The 16,008-nt window shown below is 36.0% G+C and overlaps 1 protein-coding gene across 1 annotated transcript in view; it reads right to left on the reverse strand.

The window, feature by feature from the left end:
• Positions 1–4,993: 4,993 nt before the first annotated feature.
• Positions 4,994–16,008, reverse strand: part of LOC106986807 (translation initiation factor IF-2-like) — a 44,238-nt gene continuing 33,223 nt past the window's right edge. The window contains exon 4 of the mRNA XM_027077736.2: positions 4,994–5,227. Within this exon, the coding sequence (XP_026933537.1) occupies positions 5,140–5,227 (88 nt within the window). The 3' untranslated portion in view covers positions 4,994–5,139. The remainder of the gene's footprint in view (positions 5,228–16,008) is intronic.

Below are 16,008 nucleotides of genomic sequence, written 5' to 3' on the forward strand. Positions count from 1 at the left end.
ATATACCATTTTATTTTTTTAAATTAATTTATTTTTTTTGAGAGAGAGAGAGTACAAGTAGGGGAGGGGCAGAGAGAGGGAGAGAGAGAGAATCCCAAACGGATTCTGTCAGCACAGAGCCCAATGTGGGGCTCAAGCTTATGAACCATGAGATCATGACCAGAGCTGAAGTTGGCCACTTAACCAACTGAGCCACCCAGGTGCCCCTCTTATATACCATTAAAATTTTTTTTCAAAGTCAATGAGATAAAGTGAAGCAACATAAAATTCTTGTTTGATGAAGGAAATGGTATTGTAAAAATATACAAAAACAACGACAAAAAGGCAACCTTCTTTTTAGAAGTGATACAAGGAGCAGATCTTTAACAAATTCCCTGTTATTCTACTTGGCTGCGATGCTGTATAAATGAGCTCTTTCTAATCACGTGTAGTGATTACAAGTAGCGGGCCATAGTCTGTAAATCCCAAAAGGTATTAACAATTTTGGAGATGAAAGAATGAGGAGCAAAACAGTAACAACCAGCATGACCTATACAATTTTGTTTATCAAAGACAGAGATCAAAAATTATGTATCATGTTAAACTTACAAAATAGATGATGTAACATTCAATATTTTCCATGAAAATAAACTATCTTTAAAGATAGATTGCATGTCAATGAATTTAGTAGGAATAAGTAAATATGAAAATGCTAATCCCCTAAGAGCAGGATTAGATATAATTATTATCAGACAAATAGACTTTAAGGCAAAACTATTACTAAGACTAAAGAGGGTAACTTCATAATATAAAAGATTTTTTCACCAGGGAGATAAAACAATTTTAAATTTATATGCACTTAATAACATAACCTGGAAATATATAAAACAAAACAAAACAAAAAGAACTAAAAGAAGGAAACAGAACAAAAATCATTGTGATGGATTTTAACATACCTCTTTCACTAATTCCAGATAGATTACAGATCTAACTGTGAAGGCACAATGATAAAGCTTTAAGAACGCAATTTAGGATAATAATTTCATGAACTTGAGGTAGAAATCAGTTTCTTCAAAAAGATGCAAATATTTCCTACCAAGACATAGAAACAGCACACTGACCATAAAGGAGAAAAAGTTTGATACATTTGACCAAATTAAAATGAAGAACTTTTGTTTATCAAAACACACCATAAAAAGGTGAGAAAAAACAAACTACAAAATAGGAAAAGATCTTTGCAATACATAAAACTAACAAAAGGTTTACATTGATAATCTATAAAGAAGTCCTAGAGAGTTAAAAAGAAAAAGCTGAGGATCCAGTAGGAAAATGGTCACTTGACAAGCCTCCTCACAAACAGGAAACATAATGGTTAACAAATGTATGAAAAGATGTTAAACTTGATTAATAATCAAGGTAATGTAAATTAAAACAGAACAACTCCTATAAATAAGTAAATAAATGACAACACCCAATAAAAAAAAGGGCAAAAAATATGAACAAGTAGTCCACAAAAACCCAAAATGCTAATACCTAATAAACATATGAAAAGATATTCAGTTTTGTTAGCAATTAGGTAAATGCAAATTAAAAATGAGGTAATGGAGCGCCTTGGTGGCTCAGTTGGCTGAGTGGCTGACTTCCGCGCAAGTCATGATGTCACAGTGTGAGTTTGAGCCCCACATTGGCTCTGTGCTGACAGCTCAGAGCCTGGGGCCTGCTTCGGATTCTGTGTCTCCCTCTCTCTCTACCACACCCCTGCTCAAGCTCTGTTTCTCTGTCTCAAAAATAAATAAACATTTTTTAAAAATTGTAAAAAATGAGGTCCTATTGGTGCCCACCAAATTACAAAAAGTTAAACCATATGAAGTCCAGGTTTGCCTAGCATATGGGGAAAGAAAACTCATATACTCCTGGTGCAAGGGTGAATTGTGACAACCTATTCAGAGCAGCGACTAACTGTCAAATAATAAATATAATCACAGTGTGATAATAACTATCAAAATTTAAAATATTTAAAAAATTTTTTTTAATATTTATTTATTTGAAAGAGAAGAGAGGGCACATGCACAAGTGGGGGAGGGGCAGAGAGAGAGAGAGAGAGAGAGAGAGAGAGGGCTCGAATGGGAATCTCAAGCAGGCTCTGCAATGTCAGTGCAGAGCCGGATGTGGGGCTCAAACCCACAAACCGTGAGATCACGACCTGAGCCAAAATCAAGAGTCAGATGCTTAACCAACTGGGCCACCCAGATGCCCCAAAATTTAAAATACTTTTAACTTACAGTTTTAGATTTACATTCTATAGAGATACTTGCACAAGCATGTGCAAGGATATATTTATATGGAATATTATTTATAATAGCTCAAACTATGAGACATCTATGTCAACAGTAGGAGAATGGTTAAAATTTGGATGCCAAAATAGTTGTAAAATGGAAACCTCAGTGGCCATTTAAAAATTAGAGGTAAGTCTGGGAGCGCCTGGGTGGCTCAGTCAGTTAAGCATCTGACTTCAGTTCAGGTCATGATCTTGCAGTCTGTGAGATTGAGCCCCATGTCAGACTCTGTGCTGACAGCTCAGAGCCTGGAGCCTGCTTCAGATTCTGTGTCTCCCTCTCTCGCTGCCTCTCCCCCGCTTAGGCTCTGTCTCTCAAAAATGAATAAATGTTAAAAAAAAATTTTTTTTAAGTAGAGGTAAGTCTGAATTATTATTAATTATGAAGTGAAACGATCATGTAACAATAGGTAAAGGGTGCCTGGGTGGTTCAGTCGGTTGAGCATCCGACTTTGGCTCAGGTCATGATCTCACGGTCTGTGGGTTTGAGCCCCACGTCGGGCTCTGTGCTGACAGCTCAGAGCCTGGAGCCTGCTTTGGATTCTGTGTTTCCCTCTCTCTCTCTGCCCCTCCCCAGTCATGTTCTGTCTCTCTCTCTCTCTCTCTCTCAAAAATAAGTAAAACATTAAAAAAAATTTTTTTAAACCAATAGGTAAAGTATGATATCATTTTGTGAAAATAAAGTGTATGCCTGAATATTCTTCAAAAAAGTCTGGAGAGATACCAAAAGTTTGACTGTGTTTACTTCTTGGGGATGGGTGTTGAAAGAGGTAGAGAGATATCATAAGTGGTTAGAGATTTTTACTTTCTACATTATAAATTATTTGCATATGTGTATATGATCTATAAATAATTCTGTATCATTGCAATAACAAATAATAAAAAATGAACATATGCAGCAGGAAAAAACCCAAAGACCAAACAACAACAACAACAACAACAACAACAAAAACCACCATGAGATACCATTATACATCTACCAGATTGCCAAAACTTTAAAATCTGACAATGCCCCAGCAATAGCACTGCTAGGAATTTACCCAAGGGATACAGGAGTGCTGATGCATAGAGGCACTTGTACCCCAATGTTTACAGCAGCACTTTCAACAATAGCCAAATTATGGAAAGAGCCTAAATGTCCATCAACTGACAAATGGATGAAGAAATTGTGGTTTATATACACAATGGAATACTATGTGGCAATGAGAAAGAATGAAATATGGCCTTTTGTAGCAATGTGGATGAAACTGGAGAGTGTTATGCTAAATGAAGTAAGTCACACAGAGAAAGACAGATACCATATGCTTTCACTCTTACGTGGATCCTGAGAAACTTAACAGAAGACCATGGTGGAGGGGAAGGAAAAAAAAAAAAAGGGGTTAGAGAGGGTAGGACCCAAAACATAAGAGACTCTTAAAAACCAAGAACTGAGGGTTGATGGGGGGTGGGAGAGAGGGGAGGGTGGGTGATGAGTATTGAGGAGGGCACCTGTTGGGATGAGCACTGGGTGTTGTATGGAAACCAATTTGACAATAAATTTCATATTTAAAAATAATAAAAAATAAAATAAAATCTGACAATGCCAAATTCTGGTGGGCATATGGAACAAATGGGATGATTAGAGTGTGGTATTTATATTACCAAATTTTCAGACACATCCCCCTAGGATGCAGAAATTCGACTCTATGTTATACGTCCTGGAGAAACTCATGTGCATGGGTATCAAGACATATAATCAAGAATGTACATAGTAACATTGCTTATGATAGAAATGGGAACAACACAAATATCCATCAACAAATGAATGGATAAATAAATTGTGGCACAAGAATACAATAAAATATTACTGAGAAAGTAAAAAGAAATACTAAAATATAATATATTTATATGTGTATTATATATTAAATATATATTATATAATATAAACTTGTAAGTATATTAAACAATATAGAATGTTTATATATATTTATATGTAAATATATTTATATATGCATAATACACTTATAAATATATAAAATTAAGTAGAAAATAGAGGAGCATCCAAACCAAAAGATTAGTCATTGAAAAGACAAACCTCTTTAAAGATCAATCAAGGCAAAAAAGGGAACGTACAAATAATATTAGAAATAAAACTATAGGATATAACCATAGATGCTGAAGAGACTTTAAACATAGGAAGATACTTTTTTAACAACATTTTAAAAGAAATAGTTGGAGCAACTTTTTGCTAATGAATTTGAAAACAGAATAATATAGCTTACTAAAACTGACTCAGGAAAAAATAGAAAACCTGTAGGATTTTTTAAACTGAATCAGCTTAAATTATTCCCACAAAAGAAAACAATAGACCCAGACAATTTTAGTAGTGAGGTCTCAATAATTCAAGAAGCAAATGATTTCAGCCTTATATAAACTATTCCAGGGACTGAAAAAGAGAAACACACCCAACTCCTTCAACATCAAAAACTTAGTGACACTACATGAAAGGAAAATTACAGACCAAACTCATTCAAACACAGAAGCAAATATCCTAAACAAAATGTTAGGAAAAGGAATCTAGCAATATATGAAATGATAATATGCCACATCCAAGTTGGGTCTCACTCAAGAATGCAAGATGAGTGTATCAGTTACCTATGCTGCGTTAAAAGCAAAACAAAACACCAAAACCAAAATGACAACACTTAGAAACAGTGGCTTGCAAAAGTTTATTATTTCTCACAATACTATGGGTTGGCTGTGCTGGTCTTGCCCGGGTTACTTTCGTGGCTGCAGTCAGCTGGGGTGGGATGGCCTAAGATGACCTTACTCACATATCTGGGACTTCATTTGGGATGTCTGGAAAGGCTGGGATTTGTGGCCTCTCTCTCCATGAGGGCAATCCTGGGCTTTTTCCATGTTGAGAGAAGCAGTCTAAGAAGGAGGGAGCAAAAGAACAAAATCACTTGAGCCCAAGGGTCAGAAATCACTCAGTGTTTCTCCTGCCACATTCTAATTAAACAAAACACAGGCCAAAGCAGATTCAAGAGGAAGGGACTCCACCTCTTGAGGGGGATGAATACCAAAGTGACATGGCAAAGGAATTTAAGGAATGGGAAGAGAGGAGTGTTGTGGCCACCTTTGTAAACAATCTAAACATTGGTTTAATATTAGAAAATCAACTATACCGGGGCGCCTGGGTGGCTCAGTCGGTTAAGCGGCCGACTTTGGCTCAGGTCACGATCTCGCGATCCGTGAGTTCGAGCCCCGCGTCGGGCTCTGTGCTGACCGCTCAGAGCCTAGAGCCTGGAGCCTGTTTCCGATTCTGTGTCTCCCTCTCTCTCTGACCCTCCCCTGTTCATGCTCTGTCTCTCTCTGTCTCAAAAATAAATAAACGTTAAAAAAAAATTAAAAAAAAAAAAGAAAACTATACCATGTTAAGAGCCAAAAAGCAATACATACACACACACACACACACACACACACACACACACACATATATGTACACATATGTGCATATACACATGCATATATACACATATGTGTACACAAACATATATATACACACAGAGACATACACACACACATACATATATATACGCATAGATCTTTCTCTTCAATATGTGCAGAAAATGCATTTAGTAAAATCCAATACCCATTAAAGATTTAAACAAAAACACCGAAAGGATTTTCTTAGCCTGGTAACCTGTATCTACGCCAAATAACCTACTCCAAATGTTACAGTGAAATATTGAAAATATTCCCTGCAAGACCTGAAAGAAAACAAGTGTGTCTTTTATCATCACCATTTCTAATTTACCTTATTGTTCTGGAGTAGTTAGCTCACACAATAATGTAAAATAAATAAACAAATAATCAGAAAAATAGAAACAAAATCTTCATTGTCTGCAGATGATAAAACTATTAGAATTAATAAGAGAGTTTAGCAAATTTTCAATCAAATCAAGATTAAATCAAATCAAATGCATTTACATTCACCAGCAATAGTAATTAGAAAATGCAAAGATACTATTTTTGTAAGTATCAAAAACTAACACATTTCTGTTTCCAGGTAAGAGGGAGTAAGCTATTCCCTCCTCTCTCTCCCACTGAACACAGCTACAAAACTTGGACAGAATGCATGGAGCAGCTCTTGGATGACCTAAACATAAACAGGAAAAGCTTCTCATTAGCCATCAAGGAAATACAAACTAAAGCCGCAATGAACAATACCACTTTACCCCCTCTAGAATGGCAATAATCAAAAAGAGGCACTAACAAGTGTTGGTAAGGATGTGGGGAAATTGGAGCCCACATACTATGCTGGTAGAAATATAACACAGTACAGCCACAGCCACATATTGAAGAGAACCCTGAGAGAACTGAAACTTGTCTGTACAAAACTTTGCACAAAGATGTTTGTAGCAGTCTTATTTGTAATATTTAGAAGTAGAAACAACACAAATGTCCATCAACTAATGAATGGAGAAACAAAATATGTTATATCTGCACAATATTTGGCTGTAAAAAGGAATGAAGAATGGATTCATGCTGGAACATGGATGGACCCTGAAAACATAATGCTAACTGAAAAAAATAAAAAAAAAAACAGAGAGAAAAGGCACATATTGTATGATTTCAAGATCTGTATTAGGGTTCTCCAGAGAAGAAACTGGCTCACATGATTGTGTAGACTGGCAAGTTAAAACCGACCAGCAGGCTGGACATTCAGGGAAGAGTTGGTATGGAAGGCTCAAGTCCCTCTTTTTCCAGGGACCTCAGGCTTTTCTTGCTAAGGCCTTCAATAGATGGGATTTTGACTTCTAATGGGAATGCGGTTTCTTTCTGAGTTGATAAAAGGATTTGTACCGTCCATATACACTGATTTGTACAGTCAATTTTGCAGTATAAGAGACAAAAGCATATGCTCAAGAGAGAATATCACTACCTGATTCTGCGAACTGACAGAAATTTCTCCCATTTAGGAAAAAGACAACTGAGGGAGGGGCAGTGAGGGTGTTAAATGTCATCAGCCTTGGAGCCAGCAGCGGCAGTGACAAGAAGTAGCATCCCTGGCACAAACATCAACAATTTGACACCAGGTATTGGCAGCCTTGGAAACAGAGATCAGTGAGTCTGCAGCCGGCAGGGGTGTGGCCTTCCGCTGGCCTCTGAAGGGAGAAGAGCAAGAACAGAAACTTCAAGGCAGCCAAGAGAATAAATTCACAGAACACTTGTGAGATACCACATAGAGATTCCAAGAACTCTTTACAAGGAAACAGAAGCGTTCTTAGAATAGGTGGGGGAAGAGAGAAAAACTGCTGTGTGACTACTATTTGGGTCCACACATGGGATATGTGTTTCTTTTCACGGTTTTTTTTTTTTTGTCTGTTTGTTTTGTTTTTATGAAACCAATGAGTATATCTCTTTTTTAAAAACTTAAGTGGAACAGTTAGCTTACAGAAGAAAATAGTGGAATTCTGCCCCTTTGACTCTCATTCCCAAATTCCCACTCCTCTTAAGCAACTTCTCTGAACTTTCTTGGCTGTTTATTCTGGTTTTATCTCCATGTATCTAAACTGTGTGCTTATATAGACTTTTTTTTTTTTTCATTTTTTACTTTAGCTATCATCTGTTGACTTGCTATTATGGTAAATGGAAATTTAGCTCGCTCAAATTATCTCCCTCAAGTACAGGCACACCTTGTTTTACTGTGCTTCATGTTATTGCACTTCACAAATATTGCATTTTTTTATGAATTGAAGGTCTGTGGTGACCCTGTGTTATGCAAGTCTATTGGCACCATTTTTCCAAGAGCATTTGCTCACTTCATGTCCCAGTGTCTTATTTTGGCAATTTTGCAATATTTCAAACTTTTTCATTATTATTACATTTGTTATTGTGATTGGTGATTAGTAATTATGATTCACTGAGAGCTCAGATAATGCCTAGCAATTTTTAGCAGTAAAGTATATTTAAATTAAGGTATGTACTTTTTTAGACACAATGATATGACACATTTAATAGACTACATCATAGTGTAAACATAACTTTTATAAGCCCCAGGAAACCAAAAAATTCATTTGACTCACTTTATTACGATGCTTGCTTTATTGCCATGGTCCAGAACTAAATATATCTAAAGTGCATCTGTATGTTCACTTAATATTCTTCATTCCCATTTTCCCAAATTTGTTATATTGGCAATTTTTTTTAAATAAATATTTATTATTTAAATATATATAATATATATTAAGTATATATTATAGTTTCTACTATTCATAGCTGTGATAGTATATACTATGATAACATTTCCTTTTTGAACAACTTTATATTTTTTCCAGTATAAATAATTGCTTTGGTTTTTGTTATTTGTTTGCTTAATTTTCCATGTCAAAATCACTAATTCAACTCCAATGGGTCCAATAAAACTAAAAATAATTTTTGAATATATTAAAATACATTGGATACTCTATAAGTTTAGTTTTCTCTCTGGAAGAATCTCTCATGGAGCCCTCTGTCTTCATTCTCTAATTGGTACTGGTTGCTCATTAAGCCTGTTGCCCAGCTGTTATCCTGAAACTTCCCATCGCTAAAATCCAGGGTATTTTTTTTCCCCTTACTTATGTGCTGTGTCTTTCCCTTTCTTGCCTTCCTTTTTTACATCATTTAGTATTTCTGAATAAAAGTGTCAGGATTTTACTTGTTTATCTGCGTGATAATTTTCCTGGGTATAGAATTTTAGATTGGATAGGATTTGTCCTCAGAATTCTAAGCCACTGGCTCCATTTTTTCCCTCAGACTAATCTATTGTTCTTTTTTATTTCTCTTTGTTTTTTTTTTCCTTTTTCTGAGTCCTGAATTGCCTTTCCTTCCCTTGAATTCTTACTATGGCTTCTTTCTTTCTTTCTTTCTTTCTTTCTTTCTTTCTTTCTTTCTTTCACATTGGTTGTCTTTGTCTTTTTTGTTTGAGTCTTTTTCAAATATTGACTGATCTTTTGTTGTCCATTCAATAGAGCTATTCTGGGGGAAGAAAGCTGAATTTTCTGGCTGGTGGTGGGTACATGGGGATAGAGCTATAAACATTCTGGTTTTCACCTCTCTTGCCACAAAGAGATTCAAAAGAGTGGGTGGAGAGTCATCCTTTACTATAGGGACTTTGTCTTAGTCTCACTCTTTATAGTACCATGCTACTGCTTTGCCCACCACTGTGCTTGTCCCTGAATTGGGGCCTGTCTTTTCAATTTACTCAGATATTAAACCTCCAATTTTCTGCTTTGGGCATAGGAGAGAAATCAGTATGTTATAATCAAAGAAAATAGTCAGATATTCTGCATAGGAAAAGATCCTGGAAAAAGGATATCTAACAGTTAAACATAGCAGATTGAACATATGGCACTTATTTCTGTTGCCTCTAGAAACTCTGCTAAAATGAGAATAAAATTTTTGAAATGAATAAACACAGTAAAGAGAGAACACGAACAGCGATGTAGCAGTCAGGGTTCTGGCAGAAAACAGATTGGCACACTCAAATGAGAATTGAATAGAATTTAATAAGAAAACTATTTACAGAGGTGTGGGAAGGATCAAGAGAACCACCAAGGGATGGAGAAGTACATGGGGTCTAACAGCATTTGGAAACTATCACCATCTCTAAGCCTTTAGAGGCAAATGGAAAGAATGACTGCTGAACGTGGTAAAAGCCCTAGACATAGGAGAGAAAAACCCTATAGGAGCCACAGAATTAGGTAGAAGTATTATGCCACAACCAAAAAGACAGTGGCCTTCCAGGGAGCAAGCATGCAGGGAGAAGGCAGCAATGGGAATAAATACTCCTACATCTACAATTCTATCTCCTCCTACTCTCCAGTCTTCTGCCAGCACCTCCAATTAGCTGAATCCAACTGGAAGCCAAAAGTCAAGGAAGCCTATGTCCATTTCTCTGCACACAGAGCAGGGCAAAAAGAGATGGAGAATGGATTTGGAAGAGCAACACAGATAAATAACACAAGCACAGACAAGAGATGTCAACCAATTTTTAGAAGATAATTTTTTTTTATTTTTAATTTTTTTTTTTTTTAAGAGAGAGAGAGTGTGGGCAAGGGAGGAGCAGAGAGAGAGGGAGACACAAATTCTGAAACAGGCTCCAGGCTCTGAGCTGTCATCACAGAGCCTGACATGGGGCTTGAACTCACAGACTGTAAGATCATGACCTGAACTGAAGTCGGATGCTTAATGATGGAGCCATCCAGGTGCCCCCCAAAACATTCTTATATTGCTCTTTTTTTTTGTTTTTTGTTTTTGTTTGTTTCTTTTTTTTTCCAACATTTATTTATTTTTGGGACAGAGAGAGACAGAGCATGAACGGGGGAGGGGCAGAGAGAGAGGGAGACACAGAATCGGAAACAGGCTCCAGGCTCTGAGCCATCAGCCCAGAGCCTGACGCGGGGCTCGAACTCATGGACCGTGAGATCGTGACCTGGCTGAAGTCGGACGCTTAACCGACTGCGCCACCCAGGCACCCCCTTATATTGCTCTTGATATGCTATCTATTGACTTCATATTATAGAATAGTGGGATTTAGTACACTTAACACCTCCTTCCTTCCCTTCATACTCCCAAAATATTTGTTTCACATTTTTTGTTTAAATCAATATTTATAATATGCTTGTGTTGTTATACTACTGAACTTCAGTTCAGGTCATGATCTCACAGTCTGTGAGTTCAAGCCCCACATCAGGCTCTGTGCTGACAGCTCAGAGCTTGGAGCCTGTTTCAGCTTCTGTGTCTCCCTCTCTCTCTGCCCCTCCCCTGCTCACACTCTGTCTCGCTCTCAAAAAAATAAACATTAAAAAAAAATTTTTTTAAGAATATTTTTGGAAATATAGAATTAAAAACAGAAGAAACAGCTAAAATAATTCAAAATTTTGCTTATAGGGAGCACATTTCAAGGATGGGAATGGTGGTTCAGGGTTCTACTATTATTATAAACCTTATCATCATATTAGACTTTTTCAAATAATGTATGTATTTCACTTTCATAAAAGCTAAAGTAACTTTTAAACAAAGGAAGAAAAGATGTATGTGTTGCCATTAAAATAGTAAGGTTTACTCAGGACTTGGAGAAAAAAAAAATGCCTAAGGGGAAAGACATGTGGTAGAGGACATACTGGATCTCATCAAATCCCTCAGAATTCAGATTTAAAATTAAAAAATTGAAAAAAAATCACTGGAGGGATTCAGAGGCAGATTTGAGCAAACAAAAGAGAGAATCAGTAAACATGAAGATAAGAATGAAAAGTATTGGGTGTGAGGAACAGAAAGAAAAAGACTGAAAAAGACAAACAGAACAGCTGAAAGACACCACTAAACAGACCAGCATACACATTGTGGGAGTCCCAGAAGGAAAAGAAAGAAAAGGATAGAGAGAATATTTGAAGAAATAGTGGCTGAAAACTTGTCAAATCTGATGAAATACATGAATATAAACATCCAAGAAGCTCAGTGAACTATAAGTAAGAAGAACTGAAATGGACCCACATCAAAACATGTTATAATCAAACTTTTAAAAGATGAAAAAAGAATCTTAAAAACAGCAAGAGTGAAGCAATTCACTGCATGCAAGGGAGATGATTGTCAGCAGATTTCTCCTCAGAAATTTTGGAGGCCAATATATTCAAAGTGCTAAAAGAAAAAAAACTGTCAACCAAGAGTCCTATATCTAGCAAAACTTCTTTTAAAAGTTAAGGAGAAATTGCTACATTACTGGCAAACAAAAGTTGAGAGAATTTGTGACCATTAGACCTACCTTCAAGAAATGCTCAATTGGTTGAGCATCTGACTCTTGATTTCGATTCAGATCATGATCCTGAGGTCATGGGATGGAGCCCTGCATTGGCTCAGCCTGGAGCCTGCTTGAGATTCTCTCTCTCTCCCTCTGCTTGCATGCTCTCTTTCTCTCTCTCTCTCAAAAAAGAAAGAAAGAAAGAAAGAAAAAAAAGAAAGAGAAAAAAAAGAAATGCTCAAGGGAATCCTGCAGGGTGAAATGAAAGGACACTAGATAGTAACTTGAAGCCATATAAAGAAATAGAAACCTCCCTCAATAAAGATAAATATACAGCAATTATAAGAGCTAGTATTATTGTAACAATAGTTTGTAACTCCCATTTTTTGTTTTCTATGTGATTCATGAGACTAATACATTAAAAATATATTAGTCTACAAGCTAGTATTATTGTAACTTTGGTTTATAACTCTACATTTTATTTCCTACATAATTTAAGAGAGTAATGTATTTAAAAGAATTTTTACTTTATGTTTTGGGACATCGACAGTTGAAAGGCGTAGGAATGGAACTTTAAAGGTTCAAAGTTTTATAGGCTATTGATGTTAATTTGGTATAAATTCAAATTGGAGTGTTTTAAATTTAGGATATTAAATGCAATCCCATGGTAACCACCAAAAAATAGCTATAAAATATACACGAAAGGAAATGAGAAAGGAATTTAAACATTTCACTACCAAAGAAAATCACCTATATACAAAAGAACAGAAGTCCCTCTTTATCAGTAATTACTTTAAATGTAAGTAGATTAAACACTCCAATCAAAAGACAGAGATTGTTCAAATGTATAAGAACACATGATACAAATATATGTTATGTACAAGAGACTCACATTAGATCCAAAGACACAAATAGGTTGAAAATGAAAGGTTGGAGGGGTGCCTGGGTGACTCAGGTGGTTAAGTGTCCAACTTTGGCTCAGGTCATGATTTCATGGTTTATGGGTTCAAGCCCCATGTTGGGCTCTGTACTGACGGCTCAGAGCCTGGAGTCTGCTTCATATTCTGTGTCTCCCTCTCTCTCTCTCTGCCCCTCCCCCACTACTGCTCTGTCTCTCTCTCTCTCTCAAAATAATAAACAAACATTAAAAAAAAAGTAAAGAAAAATTTTTAAAAAAGAAAATGCAAGGTTTGAAAAAGATATTCCATGAAAATAGTAACCAAAAGAGAGCAAGGGTGACTATACTAATATTAGAAAAAATAGACTGTAAGTCAATACATCAAGAAAATACAACAATTATAAGCGTTTACACACCTAATGACAGACCATCAACATATATGAAGCAAAAACTACAAAATTGAAGGGAGAAATAGACAGTTTTATGATAATAGTTGTAGAACAACCCCATTCTCAATAATGGATACAACAACCAGACAGAATATAAATAAGGAGACAGAAGACTTAAAAAACAAAATAAACCAAGTAGATCTAGCAGACAAATACAGAACATTCTACCCAACAATAGCATACACATTCTTCTCAAGTGCACATGATACATTTTGCAGGATAGATTATATGTTAGATCACAAATTAAGTCTCAATAGAATTTTTTTTAATTTTTTTTAACGTTTATTTATTTTTGAGACAGAGAGAGACAGAGCATGAACGGGGGAGGGGCAGAGAGAGAGGGAGACACAGAATCGGAAACAGGCTCCAGGCTCTGAGCCATCAGCCCAGAGCCTGACGCGGGGCTCGAACTCACGGACCGTGAGATCGTGTGACCCGGGCTGAAGTCGGACGCTTAACCGACTGAGCCACCCAGGCGCCCCAAGTCTCAATAGAATTTTTTAAAAAAACTGATATCATACAAAGTATCTTCTCCAGCTACAATAGGATTATCAGGAGTAAAACTGAAAAAGTCACAAATTTGTGGAAGTTAAATAACACTCTCTTAAACAACTAAGAGATCAAAGAAGAAATCACAAGGGAAAAATAGAAAATACTTAAAGAAGAATGAAAATGAAAACACAACATGGCAAAACTTATGGGACACCATGAAAGCATTACTGAGTGGGGGGAGGGGGACAAGAAAGATTTCAAATCAACAACCTAACTTTACAACTTAAGAAACTAGAAAAGAACAAACTAAACCCTAAGCTAGCAGAAAGAAAAAACTAACAAAGATGAGAGAAAAGATAAATGAAATGAAGAATAGAAAAACATTAGAGAAAATTAATAAAAACAAAAGGTGCTTTTTTCAAAAGAACAACAAAATTGACAAAACTTTAGCTAGACAAAGAAAAAAAGAGAGATGACTCAAAGTACTAAAATCAGAAATAAAAATGGTAACATTACCAATTCTACAGAAACAAAAAGGACTATAGGAGAATACTCTAAACAATTGTACACCAACAATTTGGATAACTAAATGAAGTGTACAATTTCCTAGAAACACAAAATCTGCAAAGACTAAATCACAAAGAATAGAAAATCTGAATAGACATGTAACTAGTATGGATGTTGAGTCAGTAATCAAAAATCTCCTAAAAAGAAGAGCACTGGACCTGATGGCTTTACTGGCAAATTCTATCAAATATTTAAAGAACTAATACAGGGGCACCTGGGTGGCGCAGTCGGTTAAGCGTCCGACTTCAGCTCAGGTCATGATCTTGCGGTCCATGAGTTCGAGCCCCGCGTCGGGCTCTGGGCTGATGGCTCAGAGCCTGGAGCCTGCTTCTGATTCTGTGTCTCTTTCTCTCTCTGCCCCTCCCCCCTTCATGCTCTGTCTCTCTCTGTCTCAAAAATAAATAAACGTTAAAAAAAAAATTTTTTTAAGAACTAATACAAATCCTTCTCAAACTTTTCCAAAAACCTGAAGACAAGGGAATACTTCATGACTCATTATCTGAGGCCAGCATTACCCTGCTACCAAAGCCAGACAAAGACACTGCAAGAAAATAATACTACAGAGCAATATCTCTTATGAACATTGATGGGAATACCTTCAACAAAATAGTAGCAAAGCAAATTCAGCAGTATATTAAAAGGATTATACATCATGACCAAGTGGGATTTACTTCTGAAATGCAAGGATGGTTCAAAATATGAAAAAATAATCAATGTAATGCACCACATTAACAGAATAAAAGAGAAAAGCCACACGAGCATCTCAATTGATGCAGAAAAAGCACTTGACAAAATTCCAATACCCTTTCATGATAAAAACATTCAACAAACTAGGAAAAGAAGCACCTCCATACAATAGGAGCCACATGTGAAAACTTCATAGTGAAAATCATACTGAGCAGTGAAAGACTGATAGCTTTTCTTCTAAGATTAGGAAAAAGACAAGGATGCCTGCTTTCACCACTTCTGTTCAACACTGCACTGGAATTTCTAGCCAGAAAAAGAAATAAAAGGCATTTGTATTAGAAAGGAAGAAGTAAAATATGTCTGTTTGCAGGTGTTATGATCTTATATGTAGAAACCCCAAAGACTCCATACACATACAAAGAAAAAACCCAGTTATAACTAATAAATGAATTCAGCGAAGTAGCAGGATACGAAGTCAACACACAAAAATCAGCCACATTTCTATATACTTACAATGAATAATCTGAAAAAAATTACAAAAACCATTCCATTTATAACAGAATCAAAAAGAATAAAATACTCAGAAACTAACTTATCCAAGGAGGTGAAAGATTTGTACAATGAAAACTATAAAACATTGCTGAAAGAAATTAAAGAAGATATAAATAAAGGGAAACAACCCATGTTCATGGATTGCCAGATTTAATATTATTAAAATGTCAATAATACCCAAAGCAATCTACAGATTCAATGCAATCCCTATCAAAATCCCACAGCTTTTTGCAAAAATAGAAAAACCCATCCTAAAATTTATACAGAATCTCAAAGGACCCTAAAC

Source organism: Acinonyx jubatus, chromosome A3 (genome assembly GCF_027475565.1).
Source record: "Acinonyx jubatus isolate Ajub_Pintada_27869175 chromosome A3, VMU_Ajub_asm_v1.0, whole genome shotgun sequence".
In the NCBI taxonomy this organism is placed as follows: Eukaryota; Metazoa; Chordata; class Mammalia; order Carnivora; family Felidae; genus Acinonyx; species Acinonyx jubatus.